The sequence below is a fragment of the Orbicella faveolata genome, unplaced genomic scaffold (genome assembly GCF_042242905.1).
Source record: "Orbicella faveolata isolate gen_17 unplaced genomic scaffold, um_ofav_v1 contig_47, whole genome shotgun sequence".
Classification (NCBI taxonomy): domain Eukaryota; kingdom Metazoa; phylum Cnidaria; class Anthozoa; order Scleractinia; family Merulinidae; genus Orbicella; species Orbicella faveolata.
In genome coordinates, this window is record NW_028301577.1 from 25,843,601 (window position 1) to 25,857,257 (window position 13,657).

The 13,657-nt window shown below is 39.6% G+C and overlaps 1 protein-coding gene and 3 pseudogenes across 1 annotated transcript; all 4 read right to left on the reverse strand.

Annotated features, from left to right (window-relative positions):
• Positions 1 to 2,105: 2,105 nt before the first annotated feature.
• On the reverse strand, positions 2,106 to 3,224 carry LOC149097765 (uncharacterized; annotated as a pseudogene).
• A 2,199-nt stretch (positions 3,225 to 5,423) lies between these two features.
• LOC149097766 (uncharacterized) lies at positions 5,424 to 6,305 on the reverse strand (annotated as a pseudogene).
• A 415-nt stretch (positions 6,306 to 6,720) lies between these two features.
• On the reverse strand, positions 6,721 to 7,745 carry LOC110052084 (uncharacterized). The gene has a single exon (XM_089280320.1). The coding sequence runs from the start codon at positions 7,653 to 7,655 to the stop codon at positions 6,927 to 6,929; it is 729 nt and encodes a 242-aa protein (XP_089136446.1). The 5' UTR covers positions 7,656 to 7,745; the 3' UTR covers positions 6,721 to 6,926.
• A 2,427-nt stretch (positions 7,746 to 10,172) lies between these two features.
• Positions 10,173 to 10,963, reverse strand: LOC149097767 (uncharacterized; annotated as a pseudogene).
• Positions 10,964 to 13,657: the final 2,694 nt, after the last annotated feature.

Here is a 13,657-nt window from a genome sequence, read left to right on the forward strand (position 1 = left end):
CATGTCAGTGATAAACACAAACACATTTCCCTGTCGGTACTAAATAATACGATAATTTTTCTTGTTTGTGATTCCAAGGCGGTAGCATTTGGAGAGGCAATGTCATTATTTAATATCGATAAATCCTGAACTGGCCTCGCAGCCTACAATCGATTAAGGTTTGGTGCTCGTGTACAAAAATAAATGGACGTAGTGCGTGAAAGTTTTAATTAACCGAAGAAATGAAAGAAAGCTGAAATCGACTCGCCAATAAACAAGCCACTATTTTACGATACCTTTGATCGGTCGAAACGAAAATTTTCCCGGAGAAACGTGGAGTTTCTTTCTTGATAACATCCGAAATGAATTCCCGAATTCCTATGGCTCTCTGAAGTAAACTGACCCAAAGAGGTATGGCCGATGCAACATTATTCGTGTAAAAACACACCAAAGTACCTCAGAAGCTGCTGTTCGCCGATTGGGCAGAATAATACAAAGACTTTTTCTGCCCAATCAGGAGGCAGCATTGGAAGAGCCGTTTGGAAATGGTCTAGTAAGAGTCGGTTCCCAGGGGCTTTTCCAGCCTTACTTCTAAACCTGCGACGCTTCATTTTTTTTTTTGCCAGATTTATTTCCTCCCGCCCCAACTAACTGCCCCTGGGTCTCCGAGGATGGTAGCAGTCCTATGTTTGTCTTTCTTGGTTATTTTTACCTGTATGACGAGGCCACCCTTGAACGGAAACTAATAAGCCACATGTCATTTTATGTGGTATTTTATGTGCGATCCATCATCACTATGACGAAATAAAATGTACAAAGTTACTGGAAGCTGATAATCGGCCGTTTAGTGCTGAAGAGTACAGCACCATGTCACGAACGCAAAAAAAAAATGTTCGTTATGAATATGCTTCACTCTTTAGGTAGAAATGCCTCTTTAATAAGCTTCTTCTTCAGCCATGCTCAAAATTACTTTACAGTCAGGAAAAGTTTCCAGAATTTCCTCGTAGAGAAAACATCCAGGCATATCGACGCATGCGTCGGCATTCTGATAAACTCTCTCGAGATCAGGTTTGGCGCCATTTTGAAAAACATCAACCCAGTGATCTACAAAGTCAAATGTTGGTTCTTCCCAGTCGAACACTAAATCCAAGGTGCCGCAAGGCTTTGGCGATTGACTTAGTGCCGGTTTTTCCATATCCTACACAGATGAGCTTCGTGAGTAAAGCACAAAATGTCACTTGCTTCACTGCTGTGATGTCAATTTGCAGTCGTTGTTTTTGCTTTAACCGGCGCACTGACATTTCTGGTAAAATTCATCTAGCTACGTGCGTTAGTAGATATTACATAACTCCCGGGTCATGTCACGGTCGACTGAGAGATAGACTTGTTTCTTTACACTGTAATCACTCTTGTTTTATGTCAAATTGTTTGTACTGTGCTATGACGTCATACCTGACCAACATGTATGGGTTATTGACCAAGTGTGAGGTCAAGATGGCTGGATATTGGCCAAGTTCTTTTTTTGCGTGTTTATGGACCTCGACTCCGTCTCGGTCCATAAACTCGCAAAAAAAGAACGAGGCCAATATCCAGCCATCTTGACCGAACAAGCTTGGTCAATAAAGGATTTATTATATGGCTTTCGCGGAAATTTTTCTTGCAGGACACGTCGGGTAGTCCCGAGCGGGCAAGATAGTTCCATCTTGCCCGCTCGGGTAGCCAATCACAGCGCAGGATTTGATTCATTTTTCCCGCTCACGGAGCTAACCATATAATAAATGATGGTATGCAAAATAAGAAGCGAGGTCTGGTGGCAAGTGGTCCTTGTTGGTATTATTGAACAACGACTTTTCTTTGACTCAGTCACATACACAGAAGAGTTAATTAGTGTTAAACGCTTTCCTTAATTTTCCTTTCTTTGGAAGAAAACGATAGGGAGCGACTGCTGTATGAGTTTCTTACTGACTTTTTGGGTGACTGTAAAACAGTGGCATCGTAAGGAAGCCAAAGCGACGAGGTGTTGAATTGTAATACAGATATACAGTCACGCGATTTGGGCGCAAACGTGATATAAGACATGAGAAAACAGTTGTTTGAACGCAGCCATACGCTAAAAGTTGCAGAAGTGACGTACTTGCGCCAAGTTTATTATATAGTCCTTTTTAGGTACTTATAATACATAAAGGTAAGAGGAATGCGTGACGAACCAAATTAAATAGAATATGGAAAAGACTCGCAAAGGAATGTATGTTGGTTTCAAGCAACCGCGTGACCTCGGTCCGAGGCGAGGCTGCGAAGGAGACTCGTAAAGCAATCAGGGTTAAATTTTCGTCTTCGACGGAGATTACCTTTCTTATATATGATAGCACAAAGATTTTCTGACAGGGCTACGTAAACAGTAAAGTTGGGACTCACAGGTTTTTTCCCCTTCACTTGGAACTTACGAACTTACGATACAAGAAATTGAATTAACTCTCCTAATGGAATATTGCTTTTGTGTCAGTTCACAAAACAACTAACTAATGAGCGAAGATTACTCCGAGGCCAGTTTCACTGACTTTTACAGATAGCCAGAATTGCCACTAACATTATTGCCAGAATTGAGCCGATTGCAAAAACAACTCTCTGCACTTCCCATTTCACCTGCTGGCCACATCTTGTCATCATGACCGTCTTAATAATTTCAGCTTTGATATTTTCATGTGGGAAGGCTACAGTGGTTGTGGATACGATATCGCTTTTTTAAAACATAGGCGGACCTGGTGTTAAAAGATCTAATGGCGGCATTAAGGAAGGAATCCAAAACGTAATCCATTCTCCTCGCTGTTGGCGATAACATGGACATAATATTGGATCGCAATGCAAAGAATGAATCCAAGTGGCTCACAAGACTTTCTATCCACGAGCCTTCCTCTCTCACGCTCAAAATCACTTTACAGTCAGGAAAAGCTTCCAGTATTTCCTCGTAGAAGAAGTTTCCAGGCATATCGATGCATACATCAGCATTCTGGTAAACTCTCTTGACATCAGGTTTGGCGCTATTTTGAAAAACATCAACCCAGTGATCTAGAAAGTCAAACGTTTGCTCTTCCCAGTCGAACATCGTAAACCCAAGGTACCGCAAGGCTTTGGCGATTGACTTAGTGCCCGTTTTTAGAAATCCTGCACAGATGACCTTCATGAATAAAAATAAAAAAGTGACTGCTTTTCTGATTTGATATCAGTTTTGCACTCTTTGTTTTGATCCTTATGTAGCGAGAATCACGAACACATCTAAATTAAACGGCGCACTGATCCAAGAAAAGGCCTGCGTAGATCACATTTCTGATAACCTTCATCTACATATGTTTGTTTATGTCGTCATGGTCGACTGAGGAATAGACTTGTTAGATTACTGTCCCTTGTGTTGGACTAACATGTGGCTTACATGCTGTCTAACATACCGAGTTCAACTGTTCTCGAATCCGTGATCATGGTTCGCGTGTCGATTAAATTTGAAGTATCTCTGGTGGCGCTGGCGGGCCAATCAATGACCTCATTGAAAGTGAATTGCTATGATGGATTTTGTAGCTTTTTTTTTCCGCGAAAGAGACTGGATCCATTCATCGAGCAGATACAATCACCGAGGGGGTTGAATAGGGCTATGCAAATCCGCCAATCCGTGCCTTTTTTCCGCCAATATTTTGTTCAAATCCGAAACCACAATCATATCCGGAAACAGAAGTATAAAAGTTCAAAAGTAAACTGGTAAATGTGAATGCCATTGTTAATGTCTCACAAATAGTAAAGAAAGCAGCAAACTTGATGGCTATAACATTGTACAATTCCAAAAAACAGTCTCACACCTGAATTTAAGTAAGCTTCGTTCGAAAAAAAAAAAAAATTTGGATGAACTCATTAACATACCGACCAAGGCTGAAGAAAGATCTATGATCAAAATTTCGCTTAGGACCCAAGATCCGAACATCAAGACAGGCACAATCCGGAATCCGCGCCATAATTTACAGCTAATCCAGGATCCACTGTGTTTTCAAAATACGCGAATCCGCTCGATTTACCGCAAAAATCCACAATCCGTGCGCTTTTTAAGGCCAAATCCGTCGATCCGAAAACCTATTTACCCCCCTCATCAGTGTTCAGGTCCCCAACAATGGCGACATTCCGGTGTTTAATCCAAACTTTCTCTAACATGTCCCAAAATCGGTCAAAGAACCCAGAGTCCGAGGGTTGGGAAATTGTAAAAATTTCCTAGGATGTAAACCTCTCAGTGACTGTATTCTCAGATTTTTATATTATATCTTAATGTTTTTGTTTTTGTTTTATCTTTTTGTTTGTGGCAATACCTGGAAAATAGCGATACTTACTGTTATAATGAGCTAAGTGTATTAGACCACATTAATAAAGGTTACTTTACTTAAAGAATCTTTAGCCGTTTTCCCTTTAAGTAAGGTGACTCGAGAGACAGACTTCACGCGTGCTGCGGCAAATTCGATTAGGTCGATTAGCAACAGAGGTCAGTCAACCACCACCAAATATTATCGGTGCTATGCACTGGTTATCAAGGTGACTGATTATCTGTACTGAACAAACAGAGTTCTCTGCTAATTTTCTAGTAAATGAACGCGAATACAGTTTACGTTGTTTGAAGCCGAAGAAAAACTAAGGGCCGATTATTTAAATGAGGTTTAGACAACGTTTATGAAGGTCATCGTCTAACTCATGTTTAAACCATGAGTACGGATTATTTAAACGATGTTTTTCCATAACAGTGTTTAGACAGTGTTTAAACACCGACTAAGGAACAATGGTAAGTTAGACCCGATCAAAGGTAGGTCTAAACGCTTTTTAAAGATATTTTCATGGTCAGCCTTTTTGAAATGGAGGGACCTCTACGCTAAGGACAATTAAGAAACCACGTCAATCAACGTAATAAACATGTTCGACAAATTCGGCACCTTAGGGATAGATTGCATTTTCGCCTTAAACAGAATAAGACAACAACAACAACAACAACAGCAAAAACAAAAGAGAACATTCACCGCAATTAATTAATCTTTTAATTCTTTTGTTTCGAAATTTATAATGGTTACATTTCATGACACGAATATTTCAAAGTTCAAAAAAGTTCAAACAACAGGTTGGTTTACGAATTTTCCTCGTCAGTGTCGTATGCAGGTGGCAAATCAATATTTCCCATGTTATCGCATTGGTGCAGTAGCTTCCATTCTTTAAACATTAGGACCTTTATTTTTAATTTGTGTTTGTCCCTAGCCATCGACAAGAATGGGCCCTCCTCCTCAAGGGAATCTGGTCTTTTGCGTTTGCACCTGTCAGTGTAATGTCACCTGATGTTCATTAACTGTGAATTATGTAATAAATTATCATTAAAAGAAAAAAACAATTTTTAGAAGCGATTGAAATTACTGTACTTCTGACTATCCTCCTTTTTCGTGGCTTTTGCTGCTCCTTTCCTGCTAATAGCTTCAAGACGGCTCCACTTTGCATGTAATAGCTTCCCCCTCGTTTTTGTCCCGCCTTAAATCAAGTTCTTCTTCGGCTCCTGCATCATCATCAAATTCCTGCTCTAGAGGATTAACTGAAGCTGGATTTCGTCCGCTACTAATTTGCTTACTTCACTTGGGGAGGCCCGCAGGAGCTTTTCCCCTACCAGTTTTTCTTGCTTCACGACGATGTAGGTCATGCTCCTTTTTCGACTAGAGTTTCAGCCGCCTCCAGCATCCTTGAAGCTGACTGAGGTCGCGTTTGATACCGTTAGGATTTTGGGAGTTAAATGTAGTTAAAATGTCCTCCTATGCCTTTGGCTTTTTTGCCGACGCGGTTTTACTATCATAGTCTTTGCTTTCCACTTCTGGAAAGTCTCTACCCAATTTGGCCAATAAAACTTTTTCTTGTTCGCTGAAATTTGTTGTGCGGCTTGTTTTAGAAGCCATGTTTCAGAGCCATGACCACTATCTGGACATTTGCATACGAAATAACTCCGCAGACAATGCATTTCCTCGTAAGACATGGTTTAGCCATTGACTCGTTTCAATAATGAATTTTAAACATCGTTTAGCCGTTGGTTATCGAGACAACGTCTAAACCGCGGCTCAGCCCTAAACAATGGTTAACTTAGACTTCGTTTTAAGTGCCACTATGATGAAATTCTCGATATCCACTTCTTTACATTTTCGTACACAATAGGTATTTCCAAGATATCTTGTCAAATTTCAATCTATTACGAACATTAGAACTCGCGGTTTTTGGACCTTTATTTCCGAGAATTACGGCCGCCATTAATTTTCCTTGTTCCAAGGCTTGGTTGAGAATTGGAGAAAATGATGTCTTTTCTCAAAAATACCGCACGGGTTGAAATTATAATAATAATTAATGTCGAAAATTGCACGAATATATGAGCCAAGGTTTTTGTTATTCTTTATGCGAATTGCTGTACTAATTGTTATAAAATTTCAACCTGTGTGGTATTTTTGAGAAAATGACGTCATTTTCTCCAGTTCTGAACCAAGACTTGGAACAAGGAAAATTAATGGCGGCTGTAAATTCTCGAAAATAAAGGTCCAAAAACCGCGAGTTCTAATGTTCGTAATAGATTGAAATTTGGCAAGATATCTTGGAAAGACCTATTGTGTACGAAAATGTAAAAAAATGGGCATCGAGAATTTGATTATAGTGGCACTTTAAATAATCGGCCCTAAAAGTTCAAACAAAACAACACCGATGTCAAAAATCAATGATTTACTCATTCACCCTTAGAGTTTTTAGACAGTCTTCGATCCTTACGAACTTGACAATACAGAAAAAAATAATGTATTTACTCTCATAATGCAGTAAAACTATTGACTTGAAACTCAAGACAAACCAAAAAGTATCAGCGAGATTAGCAAAGTTTTCGAAGACGTCATTGTTATTATACTCTGAGGTTATGCTCAGTGATTCAAAAGGATGGCCAGAAATACTCCTGCAATAACTAGCAGAAAGAAACCGACTTTCAAAACACCACTCCGAAATTCCCGATTCATTTGCTGGCCAAACCTGGTCATCATGATCGTATTAGTAATTTCAGATTTGATATTTTCATGTGGGAAGGCAACAGTGGGAACCTCGCACTCCAAGAACTCGCACAATGGCTTCCATCCTTCTTTTACGTTGTACACCAGCAGCTTGTCAGCGGGAACAATGGACTTTACACGGTGGTTGTGGATGCGGTATCGCTTTCTTAAAACATAGGTGGACTTGGTGTTGCAAGACCCATAGGCGGCATTAAGGAACGAACGATAAACGTGCGCCATTTTCCTCGCTGTTTGCGATAACATCGGCGCAACCTTGGATCCTGAAGCATCTAATGAATCCAATTGACGCACAAGACTTTCTAACCACGAATCTTCCTCTCTCACGCTCAAAATCACTTTACAATCAGGAAAAGCTTCCAGAATTTCCTCGAAGAAGAAGACTCCAGGGATATCGATGCATACATCAGCATTCTGGTAAACTCTTTTGACATCAGGCTTGGCTCCATTTTGAAAAACATCAACCCAGTGATCTAGAAAGTCGAACGTTTGCTCTTCCCAGTCGAATACTGTAAACCCAAGGTGCCGCAAGGCCTTGGCGATTGATTTAGTGCCGGTTTTGATAAGTCCTGCACAGATAATCTTCATGAATATAGCTAAAACAGTGAACTACTTTTCTGATGTGATGTCAGTTTACCAGTCGTTCTTGTGTAACCCGCTAGAGTCACGAACACATCTAACCGGTCCACTGATCCATGCAACTTGAGCCGTAAATCACATTTACATTTCTGATAACGTTCATCCGAAGCTGAGGATTCAAACTTGCAATTTCTTGTGATGGAAAAGGAACTTTCAACTGGCACGTAGCCGTTTTTTTAACGTTTTTTAAAAAAGTTGTTGTGATTGTTTATTGTGTTCGGGAATATCTTCCGGCGCTGGTTCACAATCATGCTTCATAATGATTTTTGAATTATTAATGTACAATAGAAAAGACCGAATTGGAGACAGCTTTGTACTGTTGATGGTCCTTCATTTAGGTCGGGCCTAAGATGAAACTGTGATGTTGTTCACATACAGTCTGTGCTAATTGGAAAATATTTTTTTTCAGAATAAATACTTGTTTTGTTTTACATGATACATTTAATACTTTCACAAAAGGTGTATAATTGTCTAGAATTCATGGTACTATTGATTTTGGGAAGCCATGATCGCGTCGGCATTATTGAACATCTTAAACGCTTTGCTCATTCAAATAATGAAAATGGCGTTTTATTAAATACGTATTATTCCCCCTATTCTATTATCGTGTGTGATTACTTCGTCGTTAAAGAAATTCTATTCACCGCGAAATATCGTTCTATATAATATATTGAGTGCCTTTGTTGTGGAATTTTATGGCTATATATAGAGCAGAATAATTGCAAAATTTGCATTTGTCAAAGTAACGGTTTAATGCTCATCTACAGTAAGATTTGAACTGTCGTTCTTATCTCCGTACATGCGTTATTCTGATGTGACCCAAGAATCACCGGTTCGTTATTTGGTATTAGGACGCGTTATTACGCGTTTTAATCATGATAATTGATTGTTTTTGTGATGAACGCTAGCCCGCATTATAAATAAATCGCCAAAAAAGGAAGTCTTCTTTTCATTTTCACGTAGTGCCTAATAAATGAATTGACACAGCCATAACGTGCATCAGCTCGATATATTTTAACTGAAAGCCCTTTAAGATAACTAAATGACAGATTTCCCTAACCTTTGATATACCTATAGCCCGAAAAAGGTATTCCTTTTGGGCTTATCCTGCCCGTATAGGCATTTATAGGGACCTTTATGGGCAGTATCCGCTCCCGGATCGCCACACTAACTCCAAGGCCGGAAGGAAAAAAAAATCTAACACAACACTGAACAAACGCCTTCGGGGTTCTTTATATGTTGGATCGAGGTGAAGAAAAAATAATTTACCTGTAAGAGTCAGGATGTGGTCGTAATATTTTGCTCTATATTCAGCTAAATTAGCCGACAAATACCAGATTGAGAGACTGGGAAAAATGGGGTGGTAAGTTAATGATTAACTTACTAAAGTCCTGAAAAAAAAAGATTTTACTTAATCATTAAATAACTGAGTTTTGCAGGTGGAATCGAAGTCTATACTTTAAATCAAAGGGGTTTTTCTACGAAAAATCTCTCGCGTTTCTTGTCGGCTCATTTCTAAACGGTGGATAAATTAAATTAGAGTTTAACTTTATTTATTTTAATATAGCCCCTTAGGAAGTTGATTGACAGAAACCAAAGAATCATATGACGAGCAAAATTAGGAAGGCACCCGCATTAATTTGCACTGAAATACAAATGAAGAATTGGCCTGTTATCAGCCAAACAAAATTGGTGAAGTGTTTTTCTCAGTCCTGTAATAACTAAATTTACACGAATTTAAGAGTGATTAAATTTATTTATGGTTTATTCAGTTAATACATGTCTTGAGTTTTGATTTTTAGCTAAGGTCCGGTTCATACGTCGCATTTCTGCCGTGTCGAATTCAATTCAACGAATTAAATTCGACAGAAATTCGACGTCTGAATCGGCTGCCGCATTTCTGCCGCACGTTCGACTGGTCTTGTCGCATTATCCGACAGAAATGCGACACCGATTCAGACGTCGAATTTCTGCCGTGTCGAATCTAATGCATACATTATCTTAATGTATTGAGCATGCGTAAATGTGTTCCTGCCAAAGAAAAAGAAGAAACTTGGCCATTCTCGACCCAATGCAACCTGAACATGTTGCAACACATACTGCTGCGTTGTCAGCCTTCTCCTTCTCGTTCCATTGGCGGACAATTTTTAGCAAAATTAAAGTCCTTCGTCGCTCAGTACTTTCGTCCACCATATTGAATACTCTACGTTTAAAACATTTTCCGCTGGCCGACATACCCGACGGTATAAATTCTGAATTAAGTGCGACACAAGTGCGACGTATGAATCCACAGTCGCATTTCTGCCGCACTTAATTGAATTGAATTCGACACGGCAGAAATGCGACGTATGAACCGGGCCTTTACATGAACAAGACAGAAAAACGTGAACAACCTCTCGTAATACAATATATGTGATGTAGTCTTCATTGGATCAAGGAAAATGCTAGAAGCAACGATTATTGACGTATGATCGACCCTCGAGTTCCTCAATCAGTCAGTGTTATTATTTACTCATAGAAAGGTATCACTGATATAAGCAGAAGGCGAGAAATATTGCTACAATTACTATAAGAACTGAACCAATTGCAAAAAAACCTCTCAGCACTTCCCATTTCGCCTGCTGGGCACATCTTGACATGAGTAACTTCGCAGTAATTTCTGCTTTGATATTTTCATGTGGGAAGGCAATAGTGGGGACCTCGCACTCCAAGAAATCACACAATGGCTTCCATTCTTCTTTCACGTTGTTCACTAACAGCTTCTCAGCGGGAACAATAGACTTTACACGGTGGTTGTGGATACGAAATCGCTTTCTCATAACATAGGTGGACTTGGTGTTAAAAGATCCAACGGCGGCATCAAGGAAGGAATCCAAAACGTAATCTATTTTCTTCGCTGTTGGCGATACCATGGACACAATCTTGGATCGAAAAGCATACAAGGAGTCCAATTGACGCATAGCACCTTTTACCCACGAATCTTCTTGTCTCACGCTCCAAAATCACTTTACAGTCAGGAAAAGCTTCCAATATTTCCTCGTAGAAGTTTCCTGGCGTATCCACGCATACGTCGGCATTCTGGTAAACTCGCTTCACATCAGGTTTGGCGCCCTTTTGGAAAACATCAACCCAGTGATCTAGGAAGTCAAACGTTTGCTCTTCCCAGTCGAACACCGTAAATCGAAGGTGTTGCAAGGCTTTAGCGATTGATTTAGTACCCTTTTTATAAATCCTGTACAGATGACCTTCATAGTTACGGCTATCCGATCGAGTTTAATGCTACTGAACTCTATTCTGTCCGTTTTCTTTATTCTGGTGTAACAGTAGAATCGTATTTTATTGGATGTCAAAACATGCCACTTCGATCGCAGTGATCCATGGAAAGTCACATTTCCATTTGTTAGCTGTCGGCATTTGCCTGCAGATATTGCGTATGCCAATCTTCCTAACGCCTTGCACCCTTTACGAATTGCATACGGCTGACTAATTGTTTTCTTATGGCTTTTGTTCAAAAAATTAACTGACCCTTTTTAAGACCAAATCTTTCTATTTAGCGTCTCTGACCAATAGTTTACTTGTCTGAGTTTCTCCGGAGTACGGGCTGGGGTTTAAGACCAGAAGGGATTGTGATAAGAGGTTACTTTTTATTGAATAGTTGACGGGGCAAGCGCCGATTAAAATAATGTTTTACTTATCTACCTACACTCTATTTTTTATAAGATAAGAATATTGTTTTTCTGTCCCAGGCTGAATATGCTTATTTTTCTACAGATTTTAGGTTGAAATATTCTTGTGAATGGTCTTAGTTTACAGGGTATGACATTTCCGTTTGAAAACGGGGTACTGGGATATGAACTGCAAGCGTTTGGTGTCTAGATGGCATTGAAGTAATTTTGGAGCTAGATCGACCTCAGGCAATTTTGACCAGGTTACGTTCGTTGTTGTTATGTAAACAACAGGTAAAATGCAGTTTGATACACAAACAAATTTATTACGACAAACAACTGAAAAAGGGTAAAAGCCGACAAGGACTGGAGGTCAACTAAGACTTGACTTGAGCAGGGCTTGCTTCAGAGCAACTGCTAGTGCGAAGGCTTGTGTGCAACTGACTAAAACTACAGCTTGCTACTGATGCTTACAAGCTAAATGAAACGGAAGTTCTTTATTCATTGACGGATGCTTGTTTACCTCATAGGAAATGGAGAATGAATCGTCTTCAAACGTTTACTCGGAAGGGATAGTATTTTTAGTGATCCTGTATTAAGCGGTCAGTTCTTTAAATCCCGAGGGTGGCCGTTATATACAGGTTCGAATGCATTTCATCTGTTTTCATCTGATCGTCGGAATAATCTAGCCTAGAAACTCACCCATTTTTATACTTGGAAACGATTAGGAAATTACAGATTGAAACAAAAACTGTTAACAGAGGTCTATTTAAAGTCTAAACTGGACCGCGCGGTGAAAAGGAGTTTGGTCTGCAGTGCGGTCAGAATCAGATTGCCATCCGGGGTTGGCCTTCCAGGGGTTTTGGGAGATAAGGGAACATGATAACTTATTTCAAGGGAACAAGGGATTGTGTTTCAATAATTTAAAGGAGCAAGGGATATCTTTACTATAAACGGATCTTTGCCGGACAAAAAATAGGAACTCATGAAGTTTATGAATGAGGAAGAAGGGAGAAAATGCAATTATTTTTAAGAATCAAGGGAACCTCTATCCCCCCTCCCCCCCCCCGTCCCGGGAGGCCCTCCTGGGGAGGGATGATAAGCCTGACCGCTTCATGTTACAAAAACCGGAGCGCCGTAAAAGATGAGGGAGTAGACGGGCGTAAGAGGACTTGCCTTCTATTAACAATTCTGTTTCCACGAAAAATGGACCACTGACGAAGTTACGTCGTCGTTTTGTGTTTTGAAAACACTGAGGATAAAAAAACAGTCAATTAGGTTTCTCCCGTTATTTCAAGCAGAATGTCTTAGTCCGTTCTTAATTTGTTTGCCGAGATTTGAAATATTTGCTTCCTGGCAAAGTTGTAGAAAGTTGCAAGTTTATGGCGATCAAAGCTTTTGGCTCGACCACAAACTTGCAGCCAAAAAACTCGACCAATGTTTCCCTATTAGCAAACACACACAGGTCATTTACGCTTATATCCGTAAAATATGTCATCTGATGACCGCACATAGTAATAACGCAAAAGGGAATATCTTGTTTCTCAGAAAAGAGGCACAATATTGTGTTTGTGAGAAGGTTGTTTTCATGCGCTTAGTTGAAAAGCCGCCCCACGGAACCGTCGAAAATGCATCTTTAAATGGTTGAAAAAGAAAACCATTTGCGCCTCTAAATTTAAATTTACGTAACATGCGTTTTCACCTCTTGTGATAATTTAATGGGATATCATGAAAAAAAAACCTTTGTTGTTAACAACAACACCTAGAATATTCCTTTAAAAAAACGTCTTAAAAGTTTTCCTACACCATGTTCAGTTTTGTGCTAAGCTAATTAAGTCCGAGTGCGATTCTGTTTATTGTAATCTTAATTGAGCAAGTTATTAATTAACCTTAAACGAGATCTAATTGGTTAGGTAGTTTGAAATGGGTCATAAAAAATACACGAGTGTTATTCGGGGCTTCGCCAATGAAAAACGGCAAGTTTTGCTGATCTCACGGAATGTGAAATTATTTGCTGATTGCAGCTCACAGCTGAACAAGGTTGAGTAGTTCACAAGTATTTGCTCTTTCCTTTTATACTTTTATGACAAGGCACTATCATTGCCGCACGTAACTCAAATATGAACTATATCTACCTGGGTGTATACATCCTTTTAGCATTTTTCGCGGTAAGTGTTAAACTTTGGTGCATTATAATTTCTCTCCTCAGATGCAATCCTTCGTTTTTACTAACTCCTGTAGAGAAAAAACATTCTGTTACTGAAAGTGTTCTGTGTTTTAGGTCCG

What these genes read in the sequence shown, in the direction of transcription:
- LOC110052084 (XM_089280320.1), bottom strand. Translation starts at nt 7,655, where the DNA reads ATGAAGATTATCTGTGCAGGACTTATCAAAACCGGCACTAAATCAATC.